A 17,540-nucleotide genomic window follows, 5' to 3' on the forward strand; every position below is an offset into this window, starting at 1 on the left:
CCGGCATCGTATTCATTCTGACAACAGGCGTCGCACACATATGAGCTATAGGGTCATGCTGGGTGAGCAGCTGCTGCTTATACATACATATGGTGCACGAGCTGAGACACATTTGTTGCAGCTGATCTAAGAATGCTATATGGTATTGTATGAGGGTCATAACCTAAGACGAGACGACGTATCTATCACCATGGTAGAGTCATACCCTAGGCACGGCGGGGGCTGTTGTTATACAGATATACCCAGTGTAAAGTATTTGCCCTTTCAATATGTCCCAAAGCGCTAGTAATGTAATTGTTGTATAGGCAGCCAATCGGCCAATGGAGAGAGATGGACTGTAAAATATGTCTGAGATACATTGACGACATCTCCATTGATTTTAAGAGGAATGGGTCACCAGATGTGATGGTCTAGTGGTCACCAATGGAATTTTGTGGAATAGGTTTTAAAGGGATGGTGCTAGGATTAATTTGAATTTCAGGGACTTATTCTATTAAAATTTAATCAGAAATCAAGACTACATGGCACTTAAAGGGGTTGTGCAGCATTAGAAAAGGATCTTCTCAGGAAGTGACCTGGCATCCACATGGCATTACTACAGCTCAAAAATGAATGTGATGTCACTTCCTGAGAAGGAAATCAACCATGTTTTCTAATTCAGCACAATCCCTTTAAAGTGTACCCTAAAGGGGTTGTGCCATTATGGACATTTAGGACAGAGGATAAGTGTGCGATCATTGGGGGCCCAATCTCCGAAATCCCCCAGTGATCAGGAGGATGGGGAACCAAAAGTCTCCCTGAAGCCTCGTTGTAATTGGAGCACTAGTGCGCTTACGTGACTTGCACTTCATTCACGTCTATGGGGCTACCAAGACTCTAATCTTAGAGCCGTATAGGTATACATGTTGGCCTATTATTTTGAATAATGTTAAAGAGTACTGCCCTAGGGAATTTAATATGTAGGGTCAATGGTCACCAAAGAAATTTAGTAAAATGGTCCTTAAAGGGAGTGTGTCACCAGAACTCAAAATATCAAACCAGCATGCAGGTAGATAGTTTAGGGTCACCTGAATCAAACAGTGTTTTCCCCTTGTGAATCGCTGCCTCCGTTGCTGAGATATTGCTGTTTTTGTCCACATACAAGTGAGCTCCTTGAAGCAATGGCGGCCTCCTTGTTCCTCCAAAGAGCTCATTTGCATATAGACAAAAATGTCAATATCTCAGCAACGGAGGCAGTGATTCACAAGGGGAAAACACCGTTTGATTCAGGTGGCCCTAATCTTTCCACTTGTGGGGTCAGGTTAATATGCTGGGGTCTAGTGACACATTCCCTTTAAGGAAAAATTTCTTGTAAATTTTAGGACACACAGGATTTTTGATGGACACCTTCAGTGGCATTATACCTGTTACCCGCTTCTGGCAGATACGTCTCTAAAATAGACTGCCCCTTTAATAAAAAAAAAGGGGGCTCATAACAGATTTTGGGAAGTTTAATTTTCCACGGTAGCGTGGCTTTCTCACGCTTGAGGTGATCCGGTGGAATGTAAAACACTGTAATCCTGCAAAATGTAATTAGTTCTCTGTTCATGGAAGTGAGTGAGAAGTGGCGGGGCGCGTTCTGCACCACAAGCAGGATTGCTGACTTTCATCATTAGTCTGGAGGATTTTCAGGGCCAGCCGACGGCCTTATCGCTGGGAGACAGTTGCTAAAAGCCATTTACCCCCCTGTTACTGCGACAAGCGGCTCTGACGCTCGGCGGCCGATGAAACAATGTTCATTTCGTACAATAAGCTAATACGTGTCACATTCTGCAAACTCAGAGCCAAAAATCTTGTCCTCAACCATTAACCAATATGTGTCAAAAAATCCTATTTCCCGTCAGGTGCCCTTTAAGGGACTCTACGTATTGACTCCAAGGAGTTGAGCGAACCCCAGAGATGAATTTTAGAGGTACGCTACACCACTAGTGGCAGTGTGAACAATTTAAAGGGATTTTCCAGGATTAGAAAACATGGCTGTTCAGGAAGTGACATCAGGTTTGCAGCTCAGTCTCATTCAAATGAATAGCGCTGAGGTGCAGTTCCAAGCACGACCACTATACACTGTACGGTGCTGTGCTTGGTAAGTAGTGAAGAGGACACAGCAATTCCTATTATCGACCGCAAAAACACCTTTAAAGGGATATTCTCATTGTAGGAATTAAAGGCATATCCATAGTGTCTCCTCTTTCCCACCGCTAGAGAGTACTTGTTGGTGTGAACCCCAACAAATACTGCTATTATTATAGTCTTTTAGACCCCCGAGTATAATGGTTGGAGGACCAGGGAGGTGAGGGAATATAAAAGCCAGTGGTACTCACCTCTCCTGGGATCCAGTGCGCCTCTCCTTGGTCTTCGGGCCTCTGTAGTTATATCACAGACGTCATGTGGTCAGGCCGGCGTTGTGACGAATAATGACATCAGCGTAACCCACGTCTTGAAGAGGGCCGAAAACAGCAGGTAGTCCCACAGGAGAGGTGAGTACCACTGGTTTTTATGTATGTCACCTCTGATCATTATACTCTGGGGTCTGAAAAGACCCCAGAGTCTAATAATAGATCATGGATGGTTTACCTCAAAAATTTTGGGTTCTGCTGAACTCAAAATGTTCGCAATATTTGCAACGAACATCGTTGGAGTCATGATGGGACATAATACTGTGTGGAGGGGTCACTATGGGACATAATACTGTGCAGAGGGGCCACTATGATACATTATACTGTGTGCAGGGGCCACTATGGGACATAATACTGTGTGGAGGGGTCACTATGGGACATAATACTGTGCAGAGGGGCCACTATGATACATTATACTGTGTGCAGGGGCCACTATGGGACATTATACTGAGTGGAGGGGCCACTATGGGACATTATACTGAGTGGAGGGGCCACTATGGGACATTATACTATGCGGAGGGTCCACTATGGAACGTTATACTGTGCGGAGGGGTCACTATGGGACATTATACTGTGTGCAGGGGCCACTATGGGACATTATACTGAGTGGAGGGGCCACTATGGGACATTATACTATGCGGAGGGGCCACTATGGAACGTTATACTGTGCGGAGGGGTCACTATGGGACATTATACTGTGTGCAGGGGCCACTATGGGACATTATACTGAGTGGAGGGGCCACTATGGGACATTATACTATGCGGAGGGGCCACTGTAGGACATTATACTGTGTGGAGGGGCCACTATGGAACGTTATACTGTGCGGAGGGGTCACTATGGGACATTATACTGAGTGGAGGGGCCACTATGGGACATTATACTATGCGGAGGGGCCACTATAGGACATTATACTGTGTGGAGGGGCCACTATGGAACGTTATACTGTGCGGAGGGGTCACTATGGGACATTATACTGAGTGGAGGGGCCACTATGGGACATTATACTATGCGGAGGGGCCACTATAGGACATTATACTGTGTGGAGGGGCCACTATGGAACGTTATACTGTGCGGAGGGGTCACTATGGGACATTATACTGTGTGGAGGGGCCACTATGGAACGTTATACTGTGCGGAGGGGTCACTATGGGACATTATACTGTGCAGAGGGGCCACTATGATACATTATACTGAGTGGAGGGGCCACTATGGGACATTATACTATGCGGAGGGGCCACTATAGGACATTATACTGTGTGGAGGGGCCACTATGGGACATTATACTATGCGGAGGAGCCACTATAGGACATTATACTGTGTGGAGGGGCCACTATGGGACATTATACTATGCGGAGGGGCCACTATAGGACATTATACTGTGTGGAGGGGCCACTATGGGACATTATACTGAGTGGAGGGGCCACTATGGGACATTATACTATGCGGAGGGGCCACTATAGGACATTATACTGTGTGGAGGGGCCACTATAGGACATTATACTGTGCAGCGGGGCCACTATGGGACATTATACTGTGTGGAGGGGCCACTATGGGACATTATACTGTGCGGAGGGGCCACTATGGGATATTATACTGTCTGGAGGCCACTTTGGGACATTATAGTATGTGTAAATGGGGCGTTATACTGTGTGGGGACCAGAAAAGGGGGCGCTATGCCAAGGGGGGGCCCAAGTCAAAAGTTTGCAACGGGGCCCAGTCTTTGCTAGTTACACCCCTGCTCTCCCTACTCGCCCACTCCAATCACCCCACCAGTTTTGACCTCTATTGTCTTTCTTATACATACCCACTGAAACGCATTGCTCTGGCTGCAGGAGGAGCCGCTCCCCCTCCCCCCATCTCCCATAAACAGAGCAAGGACTAATTCATTTATACTGAGGCTTCTATCTGCCTGGCCTGTAGCTGGCCGCCAGGAATGTCACACTCAGCTTTCCAGACTTGATTAAAGAGCTGAACTTATAGGCTTTATGAGTTAATCCATACGTTGCGAGAAGCTGTTTTCTTAAGATTGCGGACGAGCTCGATACTGCAGGCTACTAAGATTGTAACCCGGTTATAGCTGATCCCATAACTGTAAAGAGAAGTGAAGCTCAGAACATGTATGACTAAGGGAGAACAGCAATAGGGACCAAACCTATACCTATATGGAGACAATGAAATATCATATTCCTTCTATAGACCATAAAGAATGATCAATGTTTGGTAAAAAGGTGAAGAGTTCAATTTACTGACATAGTATGGCACCCCCTGGTGTTCAAAATGTATAGCAAGCTGCACGTCCACCCAATGAGCAGTGTTTTGGTGGACACACATGCTCAGTCACTCTCCCCATGGCCTGGTCTCTGCATAGTCATCCTCTGATCATTATAGGGCGGTCCATAGACATAGACTCCTGACTCTGGAGCAGAAATGTGTAGGATATGGCAGTATAGCCAAGAAGACTGCCGCAGGGGGGAAAAGAAGGGACTATGTTGTGTGCTGCCAGAGGTGGAAGGATACGGATTCTATTTGGACCCCACCTGTCCTTTGGGTAGGGAAATGGTTCATAACAGATGGAGCAATTGTGATCCAAAAACATTCCAAAAAGTGGTGAGACAAAAAATTGAAATATATCAGAATAAGAAGGATCATAAAACCCTTGTGAACGCTCTGGGATATAATCTAGACCGAAAAAATAATAAACCTTTCCCCAAGTATCCTGCATGCTAAAATTTCCTGCTCATCTCGCTTCGTCTAGGTAGTCGTAGTCCCAGCAAAACAACTTTAAAGGGGACCTTCTAGAACTCTAACCCTTTGCATCCTTTAATAGTCGCCGCTCTACTGATTCCGGCACAGTTTGAATTTTTTCTGTAGCCCCCACCATTCCTGAGCAATCATTCCTGTAATTTTCATTACCCAATATCCTAGCTGGCCTCTCTGCTGTCAGGTGGGCGGTCTCAGACTACTGCATCAGCACAAGGACTGCCTACTTGACACTAGAGAGCCTACTTAGCATATTGGGTACTGAAACTGTAAGTGCTGATTGCTCCGGAACGGTGGGTGCTAGAGAAACAATTCCAACTGCGCCGGAATCAGTAGAGCGGCGACTATTAAAGGCTGCAAAGGTTTGGAGGTGATGGAGGTCCTCTTTAAAGGGAATTTAGAGACTATTTAATAGTAGAGACCCCTCAGTTGAGACTCTATAGGGTGGTTTCCAGCTACTAATTGGAGTACCTGTTAAATCTGAGACCATTGAAATCAGTGAAAATTGTGTAATGCCTTCTTTGTCCTGTGGTGGCGCCGCATGGAAATTGAACACTTGCTATGTTCTACTACTGTTCAGAGCTTTCAAAAATTATGCAATTCAATGGTCTACGTAATCCTTGTCCAGGTTGTCAAGGAATTGCTCTATATGCAGGTTAGACAAACATGGTGGCTTTATTTCAAAAACAGCGCCACTCCTGCTTATGGGTTGTACATGGTATTGCACCTTATCCCTATTCAGTTCAATGAAGCTAAGCTGTAATACCAAGCACAACCCATAGGCAGAAGAAGAAAGCAGCCATGTTCTTCTAATCCGGAACAACCCCTTTAACACACTGATCACTTGAAGACAAAGGTCTCTCCTACTAGGCCCCGTTCTCTGAGGAGTAGCGAGGGTTAATAAAGTCGAGCAGCTGATGGTGATTCAGTACTCCCCGTATTACAACGCCTGCCAGGATTCTCAGAAGTTTTCTCTTTGATTCACTAAGGTCGTCTGTCGTTGCGCCATTAGGACTGACGGTTTCAATTATGTAAGTGCGTAGCAGGAAAATGATTCACTTGGAAGATGCAAATAAATTCCTAAATCTACAGGGTTAGCGGTTAGTCCGGAACTAAAACACCCAACGTTCAGGACCAGAAGTGGCCCCAACCTGAAAAAAGTAACTTAAAGGTTAGCTCTATTTATAGATGGAAAGGTTGCTGCTTGTTCAGATTCTTATTTTTGTCCATAGGGGGCAGTATTTCAGATTTCAGTTCTAGGAATCAAAGAATGTTTTCAGATCAGTGGTTAAAAGGATCTAGACGACCATTTTCGTTGGCCGGAAACGTGCTCAGCGGGGTGTGACAACCTCTCCTCTTATTCAGCAGGGGGCGACAATGAGCTCAGAGAGAAGAATTTGAAATCTGGGGTCCATCCTAGCGGAAAGAACATATTAACCCTTTAAGGTTGCAGCCGTTGACAAAGTGACGAAGCGAGTAGTCATCCAGTACACATCTAGTCATAGTCACCCAAGTCGGGATGAGAATTGGTAACCCAATTGTTTTTTAAAGTATGTACTATTGGGGTAGTAATCAGATTTTTGTGGCATCTCAGGGGTTAACAGTCAGTGACTTCCAGCCCGGGAATAGTACCCATATTGTGGTACTGAAATGGGGGCAAAAAGACGGTTAAACATCCTTAGCAATACTCAGTATATATTTTTATTGTATCTCTTACTGCCAAGGTAATAAGATTTTTGTGGCATCTTAGGGGTTACCAGTCAGTGACAACCTCTTGGGGCGTAGTACCCAAATTGTGTTGAGAATCGGCACTGATCTAAGGACAAAGAAGGGTTAAACAGTCTTGGCAATACCCAGTCTAGGTTCTTATAGTATTTCTTAATGCCTTAGTAATCAGATTTTTATGGCATCTCAAGGGTTACCAGTCAGCGATAATCTCTCGGGGCGTAGTACCCAAATTGTGATGAGAATCGGCACTGATCTAAGGACAAAGAAGGGTTAAACATCCTTGGCAATACCCAGTCTAGGTTCTTATAGCATTTCTTAATGCCTTAGTAATCAGATTTTTATGGCATCTCAAGGGTTACCAGTCAGCGACACCCTCTCGGGGCGTAGTACCCAAATTGTGTTGAGAATCAGCACTGACATAAGGACAAAGAAGGGTTAAATAGTCTTGGCAATACCCAGTCTTGGTTCTTATAGTATCTCTTACAGCCATAGTAATCAGATTTTTATGGCATCTCAAGGGTTACCAGTCAGCGACACCCTCTCGGGGCGTAGTACCCAAATTGTGTTGAGAATCGGCACTGACATAAGGACAAAGAAGGGTTAAATAGTCTTGGCAATACCCAGTCTTGGTTCTTATAGTATCTCTTACAGCCATAGTAATCAGATTTTTATGGCATCTCAAAGGTTACCAGACTGTGACAACCTCTCAGGGCGTAGTACCCAAATTGTGATGAGAATCGGCACTGATATGAGGACAAAGAAGGGTTAAACAACATCTATTACTTCCATAGTAATTACATTTTTCTAAGAATAACTTTAGGTGGAAACCACTATAGTTATTGTACTGTGATTTGATGTTGGGACCTCCAGCGATCACTTGGACCAACCTGGCAGCAAGTGTCCAATTTCCCTATAGTGCCACCACAGGCAAAATGAAACATTACACCATTCCCTTTGAAATCAATGGATTGTCAGTCCTCCAAAGAATGAGATCAGTCGCCACTCTATTGATAAATGAAGGTCCTGAACCTGGACCTCCCTCTTTTTACCTGATGGGTCCTAAACCTGGACCTCCTTCTATATGCTCAGAAATCTAACCAGGGAGACTCAGAGAACTTTTCCAGTGACTCAACAAAATATCTGTGACCGTTTCATTTTCCAAAGAAAGCCACACCCTGATAAGTTCTTACGTAACCAAGAGGATGTAGAAGAAGTAGGAAGCCTTGATACTTCAAGCTATACCTTTGGTTCTTACATTACATGGTAACCATAGATATGAGATATATGTCAGTACAACCCAACGCACTTGGTGGTAATGGTCGACCATCTAATGTGCATGAAATTTTCTTTTTGACCCTTCCACAATAAACGATGTCAGGGTTGTTAAGGTCTCCATACATTTTAGATAAGCATAAGCCAAACCCACCAATAGTCAGTAGGACCAGCCAAATATCTAATCGTCTCAACTCTTCCCTAACAGTAGAAGAAGGTTTGTTGGAATTTGATGTGCCAAATCTTAGGTTCTCAGAAAAGATAAAACATCACTAGAGGAGCCTAGTGAGGGGTTGAGCGATCAGAATGAAGAACCATCCAAGGTGCATGATCTCCTACATCACTCCTTCTAACTCTCAGGACCAACTACATTGTAAGGTGTAAAAAATATCCATGGCTAGAGTGATGACCCTTTCCTCCACAACCATGGTTAGAAGTAAATGTAACTGATGTTGGTCTTATTTTGGTCTCCATTTTGACCCCTGTGCCTGTTTTCCTCAGTTCCTTGAGTGAATGACCTACAGCCCCACTTCCACTTTTAACAATGATGGTCCCCCAGTTGTCCCAGTGGTTGGGCTCATAGTTCATCCTTTTCCGTGTAGGTGTCAAAGCCTCCAAAGATGACCTCCTCCTTTTAAAAGGGTTGTACCAACTTTTAGAGGGTTGGGTATAACTTCATGATCAATGGGAATCTGATTGGATAGACTTAACCGATCCTGATAACAGGGGTCTGGGTCCTCATACTGATGGTGCAGTAGGCCATGTCTTCTCCCATAAGTGGCAGGGCCTATCCTCAGCCTGATGCTCCACCAGGATGGAGTAACCGGACCCCTGTTCTCGCTATCAGTGGGAGTCTGAGCAGTCAGACCCCCACCCATCATGAAGGTATCCACTAACCATTTAATAGGAAATAACTTCTTTAGTTGATGGAACTTCTTTAAGCTCTCAGTGAAACCTATTACTTTGATGACATCACAAATTGTGTCCCCGGGGCCCGGAGAGCCCCTTTCATTGACCACTTTCTTGCAATTGATCTCTCACTTACTCCCATTCATTCGCAGGGAACTAGAACATTAGCTTTTAAGATCCAAATCTCTTCGGTTTTCATTCTAATCCAATTGTCCCAAGGAAATAAACTTTGAAGACGAAGTGGAGTTTTTATTATTGTAATCTCTGGCTGAGGGATTATGGGATTTCATCTATATAAACTAATCATATCTTGGACGGAGGACGAGATGGTGTAAGATTACAAAGGTTAAGGCTGAACTATTCACTTCTCGTATCACATTCTGCGTGGCTCAATGAACCTTTTCTATCTAGATACCTTCCTCAGTAAATGGAGCATTCTAAATCATGACATACCCTACGAGGGGTGGTCAGACATGTTTGAAGGTCTTCTTCATAGTAACATTATTCTTCTTAAAGGGGTCTTTCATCTCTCCTGACATGTCCGTTTTATTAAGTATTTGTATTCTCCATGACATAACAATTCTGGAGCAACTTTTCTGAGAACTCTGTGTTGTGCCGTTCCTCTGTTATTCCTCCTAGAAATTTACAAATTGATGAACATGGCTTCACAAAAGGGTGTGTCCTACACAGTCAGACACTGTCAGTGCTGATTGGACAGTATGAGGGTGTGCGGACACGCCCCCAACTGGTAACAGGTTGATACAAATATAGATTGGATACTGCAATAGTAAACTCCACCCAGATCCAGATTGAGGTCTATGTTGGCTTACATGGACACAGGAGAAGTAGGGTCTTCTGGACAATTGGAAAATGGAGAGTCCCAATAACAGTGTCGACCATATGTTCATTTAGCAAGTATTCTTCCCGACTTTCCCATAGACATGCATACTCAGATCAACTCAGCTGGCATAGGGCAAAATGAAGGAAGCTACAGTCAGATACCTCTGGTGGCATCTAATCCCCGTGAGATCAAAGAATCGAGAAGTTCAACATGTCCGATTCTACCTTCCCCAACATTATGTTGGAGAAAGTTGTCACACCTCCAAAATAACATAGTCACCCATTCATCCCAAAATGGGGCATTTAGCCAACTTTACCCATGAGGATGGTGAAGACCTACAAGTGGTGAAGTCTAAAGACCATTTGGCTCCTTTGCCCATTCTGTAAAAACACTCACCTCCTCCTTAGGTCTGTACAGGAACTGGAGAATGGAGAGGAAAAGTAGTATAGTACTAACAAAAAGGATTTGGGGACACATAGATATGGGAAGCCCAGACTTTGCGGATCAGAGTACATAAATGGTTTCTTAATGTTAATAACCCATGACCATCCTCTTCTCTCCATCATCCCCATCATCACCGTCGTCGTCTTCCCTTGCCGTCTTCCACTGGAAGTTCTAGGAATGGAATTTTAAGGAGATTACCAAAGTGAATCTGTTTTTTCTTAGGCTAATGCTTATTAAATAGTTCCAAACTAAGATGTGGTTATAAGTTTGAGAAGATGGATAATGAAAGAAAGCAGAAGTATAAGGCCCGAGCTGCCCAACGACTCCTGCCACGCGTCTGTGACTGGTAGGAGCCTTCATGCAAATCATCACAGCTCATTGCAACCTATTCATCGGCATGGGGCAGTACAGCACCCCTTCTTTCATGGTTCCAAAATACTAGGCCATGACGCTTTACAGGCAGGAACCTCATTGAAGCATTCATTTCACAGTCTGCAAGTTGTGTGGGGGAAACCGGAGATGACACCTCCAAAGCCCTGACCATGAATGGTCTTCATACCAGTTGTCATCTTTGTAGGCCCTCTAGTTTCAGCTGTAATTGTATTGGGAAGCTTTTAGATTGATGACCTATCCTTAGAGTTGAAGACTTCCATACACATAAGGTAGTTGGCCAGTCTTGCTAAAATTGGCAAGTTCGGCCAACTTTGTTTGCCATAGTCCATCATTCCAATAGGCAAATAAGAGTAGTATTAATTGGATTTATTTGGTCACCTAACACAAGGGTCCACCAGTTATTTTGGCTAGAGAGGGGGTAGGTCCGGATCATTCGACTCACTTGTCTTGCCTTAGTAATATTCATGCAGTAAAATAAGACTGTAATATACAGCTCTATAGCTCCTACTCCTTTTCAATTACGTTCAGCCTCAATATCGGTGAGGATTATGGGACTCAGTAAATTACGTGTCATGTTTCATATGTCTATCACGCATACATCGGCCTCAGTTCCAAGTCTTGCTCTGTTCTGTTGTATTATCATCATCCAACTTTTTTGCATTTCATTATCTTATTGAGGAAGACATCTCGGCTCAGTCGGAAAGTCTTAGTTTCTATGTAATAATGGTTCTTATGGAGATGCTGCTTCCATCAGTCTGGGCATGTCTTGTAGAAAAATTTTAATTTCTGGTTCCTTTTAGAGATACCACGCCGAGCAATTATTGGTACAAATATTAGGTCGCCAAAAATACATCCCTATGATCCAGTGGTCTTTGTGGTCCACAACAAGGTCAATACCAAGTCACCAGAAATACAACCCCATATCATAGTGGTTCCTAGCATATGGTTTACGACAAGACCACTATAAGGCCATCAGGAATACAATACTATATCAGAGTGGTTCCTAATATATGATATCCAACGAGGCCACTACAAGGCCATCAGGAATACAACCCTATATCAGAGTGGTTCCTAACATATGGTCTCCAACAAGGCCACTACTAGGCCACCAGAAATACAACCCTATATTATAGTGATTCCTAATGTGTGGTCTTCAACGAGGCCAATACCAGACCACCAAAAATTCAACCCTATATTACACTGTAGACCTACATTCTAGTTACCTACATTCTACTTTTCTCCAATGATTGGTCCCTAACTAAAGCTCAATAAGGCAGTGGCTTCCACCTTGCTGTATTGGCTTATCTATGTTTTACAAATTTCAGTCATGACTGATCCTGTCAGAGACCGAGTCTTAAAATTGCAACCCTATATTCCATTGGTCTCCATTCTGTGGTCCATAACTAGGCCATCAAAAATATAATCCTATATCAGAATGGTCCTCAACTTGTGGTTCCCATCTGGTGGCCCCCAGATTGTGGTCTCCAAATGGTGACTTTCAAGCAGTTGTAAGACTACAGTCACCCTATGCCCTGACAGCATCCCCTTTTGAGGACATGCTCGGGGATGTAGTTTCACAACAACTGGAGAGCCAAAGGTAAGGGACAACTGTTATAGTCAAAATAAATTATCTACAGATGACCTTTGATGGTCCCTTTCTGTAAAGCTGTTAGGTGACTACCATTATGGCTACTATTTCAGATCCACATGGGTTGTCACATGGCTTTCGTAGACTAGTTCATGATCAATCTGACATTGGGAAGACTTGAGGATAACTCCTTATGGACCACAAATGGTAAACACATTAGATGTTACTCTCTTCTCCAAGCAACTCCAACCAAAAGACTATATTGACAGTAGTTTCTGGTAGATTCACCATTCCACCTGCTTCCCTCTCCAGCATTGACCATATTATATATATCAGAGCTCCAGAATGGACATCAAGTCTAAGATTCTTCTCTTTATTTCAGCATCCAGAATGGAGTAATTTCAGTCTTCCAGAAGAAAGGGCTGCAGGATCATGAGCTCTACAATCTGAACGAAGGAGTCCGGTGAGTAGACCTAGTATTCATTGTTGAGAGGGATAAGGTAGTAGAAGTTGATGGGGGTTTTGTTAATCTTATCCAAACAAGAAAGACCATTGGCCTTCTTACTTATAGAGGTCACGAGATACCATATATTGACTGACTTTAGGAGAAAGGTCAGCAAGATGTTAATCAAAGTCTTAGCAAAGGCCACAGTTCACTCTTATGCCAATCTTCCAGAGGTCAAAGTCCTTTGCTATGCTAGTCTTGCAGAGGCCACAGTCATCTCTTATGCCCATCTTCCAGAGGGTACCATTCATTAATGCCACTATTCCAGATTCTAAAGTCCATTCTAATGCCAGTCTTCCAGAGCACACCTCTCACTCATGCAAGTCTTCAAAAGAGCGCAGTCCACTTTAATGCCAGTCTTCCAGAAATTATAATTTGCTCATGCCAGTTTTCCAGAGACCACAGCCCACTCTTATGCTAATTTTCTAGAGGCCACAGTCTATTGTTATGCTGCTCTTCAAGAAGCTACCATTCACTCATACCAGTTTTCCAGACATCATAGCCCACTCTTATGCCAGTCTTCTAGAGGCCACCACCCACTCTTACGCCAGTCTTTAAGAGGCCACAGTCCACTCTTATGTTCGTCTTCCAGAGACTATTGCTCATTCACACCAGTCTTCCAGATGATACAGTCCACCCTTTTGCCAGTCTTACAGGAGCACCCACTTACTTAAAGGGATTCTACCATTAAAACATGTTTTTTTCTAATGACCACGTCGGAATAGCCTTAAGAAAGGCTGTTCGTCTCCGCCCTTTTGATGTGGTCTCTGCCGCGCCGATCGTCCAAAATACCGTTTTTTCCCGGTATGCTAATGAGTGTCCGGAAACAATGAGGGCGGGCCCCAGCGTTCACATGCCGATGGAGGTGTCCCCACTGTTGCCGGAACTGGGCAATCCAGTGACGCCTTCTTCCTGATCTGCCTCCTCCCCTTCTGTGTCCTCTTCTTTTGTCGTTATGGGTGATGCATGCGCAGTCGGCTCTGGCAGCAAGACCCTGTTAGAGCCGACTGCGAATGCCGGCGGCCATATTTGTGAGGCCGCAATTGCACGCATGTGCAGTACGCTCCGCGAAGTATTTGCCGAACAGAGTGTACTGCGCATGCTCAGTAAGGTCTATACAGCCCTCCGACGCGCGAGTGAACTCATCCAGGCCACACTCCATATACCAATCTTCCATAGGGAAGAGCCCACCCTACCACAGATTGTTGAGGGTTTTTTTACAGAATATTAGAATATTTCATGGTTCTTTATAATTGTTCTTTTGGTTATGATCAGACTTGCAGTTTTCTATGAACCACCGTCAGAACGGCTTGCTTTCTGAGTCATAACACAGTCACCCATTGATTTACAGAAATGTCCGGTTGAGAACGTTGCTCTCGCTTACATCAGAAAATAAAGATGACTCTGTAAGGAAATGAAACTGTCAATAGGTGTGGAGCGCGGTCATATATTTACACAATCTATTTGTCTCGGCCTCCACTATTGTTGAAGTAGACTTCTTAAGGCAAATATTTTTTTTCTGTTTTTGGCTCTTGTGATGTTTGGCTTTGTGTTACGCTGCCAGATCAATGGGTCAACTCTCATTATACGTGAATGTTATATGACACCAGCACATGTTGCGTTCCCATTGCATCATCTGATCATGACGTATCACACGTAGTCCATCTAGACAAAACTAGCGAAATAGTATCCTACAGTTTTTATATCCAGTTCTTTACATAATCCAAAGGGTAGGAGCCCAATGAGGCATCTATTTTATGGCCGAAAGACCTAAAAGGGTTTCTATGGGAATTTATAGACATCCTATCACTGCTACATTTGGAAATACCCCACATGACATGTCCCAAGAACAACCCAACCAAGGATGTCCCAAGAACAACCCAACCAAGGATGTCCCAAGAACAACCCAACCAAGGATGTCCCAAGAACAACCCAACCAAACCAAGAATGTGATGGACATCCAATATTCTAATGGACCTACCCATTATGGAAGTTGTATAACTTCTTTGAAGAGCTTATTTTGAGAATTCATAGAAATCCCATTACGTCAATGTCACCTTAACCTGTGGTTTTACCTTCGTATCCAAAAAAAAGTTGTTCGCCATGGACAACTATTACCACATGGGTTTTTTTTTTCCAGCCGTCCTATCCAAACCACTCAGTTTCCGCCTTTGTAAATATCTACTTATAGATCTGCAGCTCTAATTTCCCACAAGGTCTCTGAGCTATATTCAGACCTAGCATCTGATAAAATGAGACGTTACGCATATTGAGGGAAATCATAAATCTCCTGCCCTTGTTAAATGTCACCGAGAAGAAATCCTTCAAGATGTTGTTTACTTTGGTGAACATACAGGAAGATATTGACTGAAGAGGTTATGTCGGGAGGTCAGATGGATTTCCTGGCACGGATTATTTAGTGATGGTTATCGGGCAGGGCTTTAAGGTCTATGGCTCTAGTGCCGACACATTCATGTCAACCAATGAAACATTAAAAGTATGTGGTCATGGAAAAATGGATGATCTTGAAGGGTCCTTTGGTATCTAAGCAGTGGTTAGTTGAAGACCATGTCAAAGAACTTTCTAAGGAAAGATATCTCCACCGTGAGATAATCTTTACATCTATGGATAGTTTCACAACTTATGATCCTGACTTGTGATGTGCAGTATAAGGAATCCTCAACCCTAGGACACCCACATTGAATTTCTAGGTTGTGATCTCCAAAGTAGTCACCAATGGATGGTGAGTGTTCTCCAAGGAGATATAGAAGCAAAGTCAAGAAATATAGCCAAAGGTTGATACCAGGAGTTCAGTCGGTAATGTAATAGTACTAGACATGTACTAGGACAAGCAACTGGAAGATGAGCCAGGGGTCAAAAGGTAGTAGGACAATAAGTAGCACCAGATGGTGCAACAAAATGGCAAGATTCGTGGAGGGATACAGAATCAGAGTACGGAATAGTTATAGACTAAAGTCAAGGAACAGTACCCCAATACGCAGGCAAAAGAGGACCGGTTTAAGATACCATATGACACTGTAACTTGGCTCGGAGAGAGATAACAGTCCCGCTAATCCTGGTCTCACCAATCATAAGGACAACCCAGTTGGAATGGAGTGGTGGCCACACACCACACCATTCCAACCCTTCAACAGAAGGAGCGACTGGGTGCTTGCATAGCCACAATGGGAGGCACAGGACTCCCATTCTCATACTTAGGGTGGGTTCCATTGGTCAGAGACCAGATGACCTAGCAGTCATACATTTACCACCAACCTTGTAGCTAGATTATGTTTTTTATGGGCTATCCCTGTTATTCACTGGAGACAACTGTTATAAAAATCCAGCCTTGAGGTGTCCAAGTTGCAGACCTTTTATACCTGGACGTCCATTGACATTACAATAACCCAATGTAGTTTTTGCAGAGTAGTAAAGTTCCTTTTATAACATCTTCAACAAAAGTTCACATTGTCTAATGATAAAAGTTCAGGAAATTGGCTTGAACACGGTCCAACATCTACTGTAGGTGGGCAATGTGCCGGACATGATCTATGTCCCTACTCAAAGATGACTTTTACCTCTTTCTAAAGTGTCCGAGGCAGCAAATTCATCCTTTTAAGTGGCGGATTCAGAGGGACATCAATTCCGAATAAGCTCATAAAATTTTTGCTTAGTTTGGGATATTGCTCTATATATCTGCAGAAAGGCCGGCGCGCTCCGCAATTCATTTACATAGTTGTTCCAAAGGGCATCACTCACTTCAATAGAATTTAATGTGAATTTAGTCTTCCTTCAGATAACATTGGCCAAAAACAAAGGATAAGTCTTACTCGGCCAACGGTATTTAACCCATTAACGTACGTGTTTGGCCTCGTCACCAGAAGGACGGGGAATAAAGGGTCCATTAGTTAAAAGTTGGAAACCTAAGTGGAACTGGCCAATTATCTAAAGCGACCAGACACATTTTGGCCCAACCTGTTGATTTGTATGGAGAACCTCAACCTTTCCCTGACAGAGGATGATGGGCTATAGAAAAATTGGGCATGTTGAATTTCAACATCCGTTTCTTTTGCTGTATCTGCCGAGGTGTACTTCGTTCTCTCCATCGAAATTGGTCAAACCAAGTGCCTATGAATATAGGGATAGTAGGAAGGTTAACATTGACTAAATAGCTGGAAACCTATAAACCATAGATGGTTATCTGGTTCCACGGAACTATAATGTGACCAAGTTAATTAGAGATTCTGTCAGGTCCATGGATTGTCAACAGGGCAGGTCAAAACTGGTCGCCAGATGGGCCACACGGTGGCTCAGTGGTTAGCACTGGGTCCTGGTGTTCAAATCACGCCAATGGCAAAAAATCATCTGCAAGGAGTTTGTATGTTCTCCCCATATTTGCATGGATTTGCATCCCATATTCCAAAAAGACATACTGATAGGGGGGAAAAAAATGTACATTGTGAGCCCTATGTGGGGCTCACAAAAAAACCCCAAAAAAACTGGTTGCCAGCTTTAGAGTAGATTGTGCAATATACCATCATTGTGCAATGACATCAGCTACACGACTTCCCGAAGTGTCAAGAGGCCAGAAGATAACATTGAAGGGTTCACAAGACCTAGGATCCCATAAAAGATTCCTAAGAAGCTACTAAACCCCCATTCCA

The 17,540-nt window shown here is 43.7% G+C and overlaps 1 protein-coding gene across 9 annotated transcripts in view; it reads left to right on the plus strand.

Moving 5' to 3' along the window:
• Positions 1-17,540, plus strand: part of PRR5 (proline rich 5) — a 76,504-nt gene that overhangs the window by 43,457 nt on the left and 15,507 nt on the right. For 8 of the 9 annotated variants that reach the window (XM_075275158.1, XM_075275161.1, XM_075275154.1 and 5 more), the window contains one exon: positions 12,754-12,834. In XM_075275158.1, the coding sequence (XP_075131259.1) occupies positions 12,754-12,834 (81 nt within the window). Of the gene's footprint in view, positions 1-10,612; positions 10,737-12,753; positions 12,835-17,540 lie in introns of all 9 variants that reach the window. The other variant, XM_075275159.1, reaches the window with a different exon arrangement.

Source organism: Leptodactylus fuscus, chromosome 5, assembly GCF_031893055.1.
Source record: "Leptodactylus fuscus isolate aLepFus1 chromosome 5, aLepFus1.hap2, whole genome shotgun sequence".
Taxonomy (NCBI): Eukaryota; Metazoa; Chordata; class Amphibia; order Anura; family Leptodactylidae; genus Leptodactylus; species Leptodactylus fuscus.